Here is a 2,589-nt window from a genome sequence, read left to right on the forward strand (position 1 = left end):
AATCTCCATTTGCGATCGCCAACTCTAAGTTACTCCTTCATGAACTCCAATACGTGGTCTCCATAAGCTCTTCGAGCACGTTTCTCCAATTCTCCTACATATAATGTCGAGCACGTTTCTCCAATTCTCCAACGTATGTTGCCGAACAGGTTTCTCCAATTCTCCAACGTGATTCACCGAATAGGTTTCTCCAAATCACCGACCACGTTTCTCCATATCTCCGAAATGTTTCGCCGACCACCGTGCAGCACACGTTCTGATCTATTCTCTATGGAAAAGACCCAGTCTCTAATCTCTCCCTACACGTGCTACGGGCTCGGTGCTCTGCGTTATGGGTGGTCGGCTATGGTTCCTTGGTCACGCTTGTTCCTCCTACACATGCACAGGCTCTACGCTCGATGTTATGGACTATGGGCTAGCCAAGGCCAAGAGTTCAGTGAAGAACTAACTGCTCGGACGTCACTTATATCACGTTTATCTCCAAGTTGTTTCGCCAACCGCTGAGCAGCACATGTTTCGCTCTGTTCTCTCTGAAGAAGACCTAGTCTCCGATCTCCCCCTACACGTGCCACAGGCTCCGCGCTGTGTGTTTTGGGTGGTCGGCTATGGTTCCTTGGTCACGCCTATTCCTCCTACATGTGCATGGGCTCCACCCTCATCGTTATGGAATATGGGCTAGCCGAGGCCATAGGGTTAAGTAGTGAACCAACTGCTCAGACGCTACTTATACTACGTATAATTGCGTTATGGTTCAAACTACAAAGATTCTTTCACCAAAATGCTACCAAACTGCATAAACATGCAATTTATAACATTTATACACATACATAAGTGTTTTCAGCGCCCTTGCGCATGTTTAACTACTCTATTCAGTTGTTACAGCATACTCTCTGAGCAGATCATCGAGCTTCGCCATCGCCGTCCATTTCGCCAAACAGGTCAATGTGGCCGGCCAGTTTCTTCGCCACGTCTTCCACTTCATCCTCCAGCTGCTAGGCCTCTGCCTCGCTCAACCCTTTAGCGAACCCGGCCCCTATCGCCTAAAGGTCAACAGCTAGATAGTGGGACCAAACCACCGCAAGGGCATGAGTAATGGCAGTAGCAATGGCATCGCGGTTGAAGCTCTTGAAGTTCTCCCACGCTGCCTTGCACCTCTAGATGATGGTGTCCGAACGCGGTGGCCTACCGTCGGGCTGAGGAGCCGCCTCCAGGTCGACGCAGTCGAGCACCGGTTTAACTCTAGCGACTACAGCGTCGAACTTGTCCCTTTGGGTCCTGGCCTCCTGCACCAGCACATCAAACTGTGCCTTGACCCTCTTACGGTAGTCTGCAAGCATTACAAGGTTCCATCAAGCAAGGAAACTACATCAACAGTAACTCCGACCAGCAAGTACTCACCTTTCAGCTCCCCGGCCAGTTTGTCTGCTCGTCCGGACTCCTTCGCCTTCTCCTCTCGGAGTTGCTCGATGGCTTGGCATAGCTGGCCGAGCTCCGCTTCTTGCTCTACAAGCACAACGGTCGTCAGTAACAATGATACTTTAGCAATGCCAAGCAATTTCGCGAATCAGACATACCTTCCTTCTGCTCAGAGACTTTCTGCAGCTGCTCCAACTGCTCTAAAGCACCTGTCAGTTGCTCGAATATAGTGGCCAGCTGCTTGGACTTGCTCCATAGCTGCTCAGACATGATCGCCGGCTGCTCGGATAGGACGCCCTTCTGGTATTCTAGGTCCCACGTGTTGGCCTCTGCAAGGTGTCGCTCGTGACGGGCCCTCTAGATGTTTTTTCTCCGTGAGGTTCATCGCCTCCTTGAGTTTTTTGTTCTCCTTGGCGAGGGGCCCCATCCTCTTTATTAGCTGGTGCCGCTGCTTGGCAGTCCAGGTTATCCCCTACAAATGCACAATGACAATGATGAACTCTGATCTCCAACTTCAAAGATAAGCACTCTAGATGCAGTACTGACCTCAATTTGTTTCATCACTCCGACAAGGGTGGACTTTAGTCTCCTCATCTCCTTGGTGGTGTCCTCCTCCTCAACAACTACCACCTCGTCACCGCGCTTATGGAAGATTCGGACAGATTGGGGTCAAGGTTTAGCACGCTCGATCTCTTCCACCTTGTCCTCCTTCGCCGTAGCTAGAGGCACCACCTAGGGGCTCGGTCGCCGGATAGCGTGTCCGACCATGCCTTTTGATGCCTTAGGCAGCGTCATTTGCTCCTCTGGCACTACAGGCCCCTCCGCTCTAAACACCGGCATGACATCGGTGGCTCCAGCTTCTGCTCCAGAAGACCCGATGGTTTCTATTGTCGCCTCGGCCACCATCGCCGACCCATCCACCGTCGACGCTAATCTCTCGCCACCACCGAGTTCACTAGCAGTGGTGGTCGACTTCTCCACTAGCTGCCGAGCACCCAGGGACTGAGGCAGAAGCCGCTGGCATTGCCTTCGCCCCGGAACCAACCCAGCTGCTTGTTAGTTTGGACGGTTGGGGTCAGATCCTCCGCACGCCTTGCACTACATCAGATCCGCTCATCAGTCACCGAAAAAGAAAAGGATACGACAACAAAATAACGCCAATGCAAAAGATAC

General features: G+C 52.0%; 1 protein-coding gene across 1 annotated transcript; it reads right to left on the minus strand.

Moving 5' to 3' along the window:
* Positions 1-781: 781 nt before the first annotated feature.
* Positions 782-1,686, minus strand: LOC136523206 (uncharacterized). The gene is made up of 4 exons (XM_066516970.1): positions 1,575-1,686; positions 1,399-1,503; positions 1,187-1,327; positions 782-789 (listed from the first exon to the last, which is right to left on the minus strand). Exons 1-4 carry the CDS (start codon positions 1,684-1,686, stop codon positions 782-784), a joined length of 366 nt encoding a protein of 121 aa, XP_066373067.1.
* Positions 1,687-2,589: the final 903 nt, after the last annotated feature.

This window comes from Miscanthus floridulus, chromosome 18, assembly GCF_019320115.1.
Source record: "Miscanthus floridulus cultivar M001 chromosome 18, ASM1932011v1, whole genome shotgun sequence".
Classification (NCBI taxonomy): Eukaryota; Viridiplantae; Streptophyta; class Magnoliopsida; order Poales; family Poaceae; genus Miscanthus; species Miscanthus floridulus.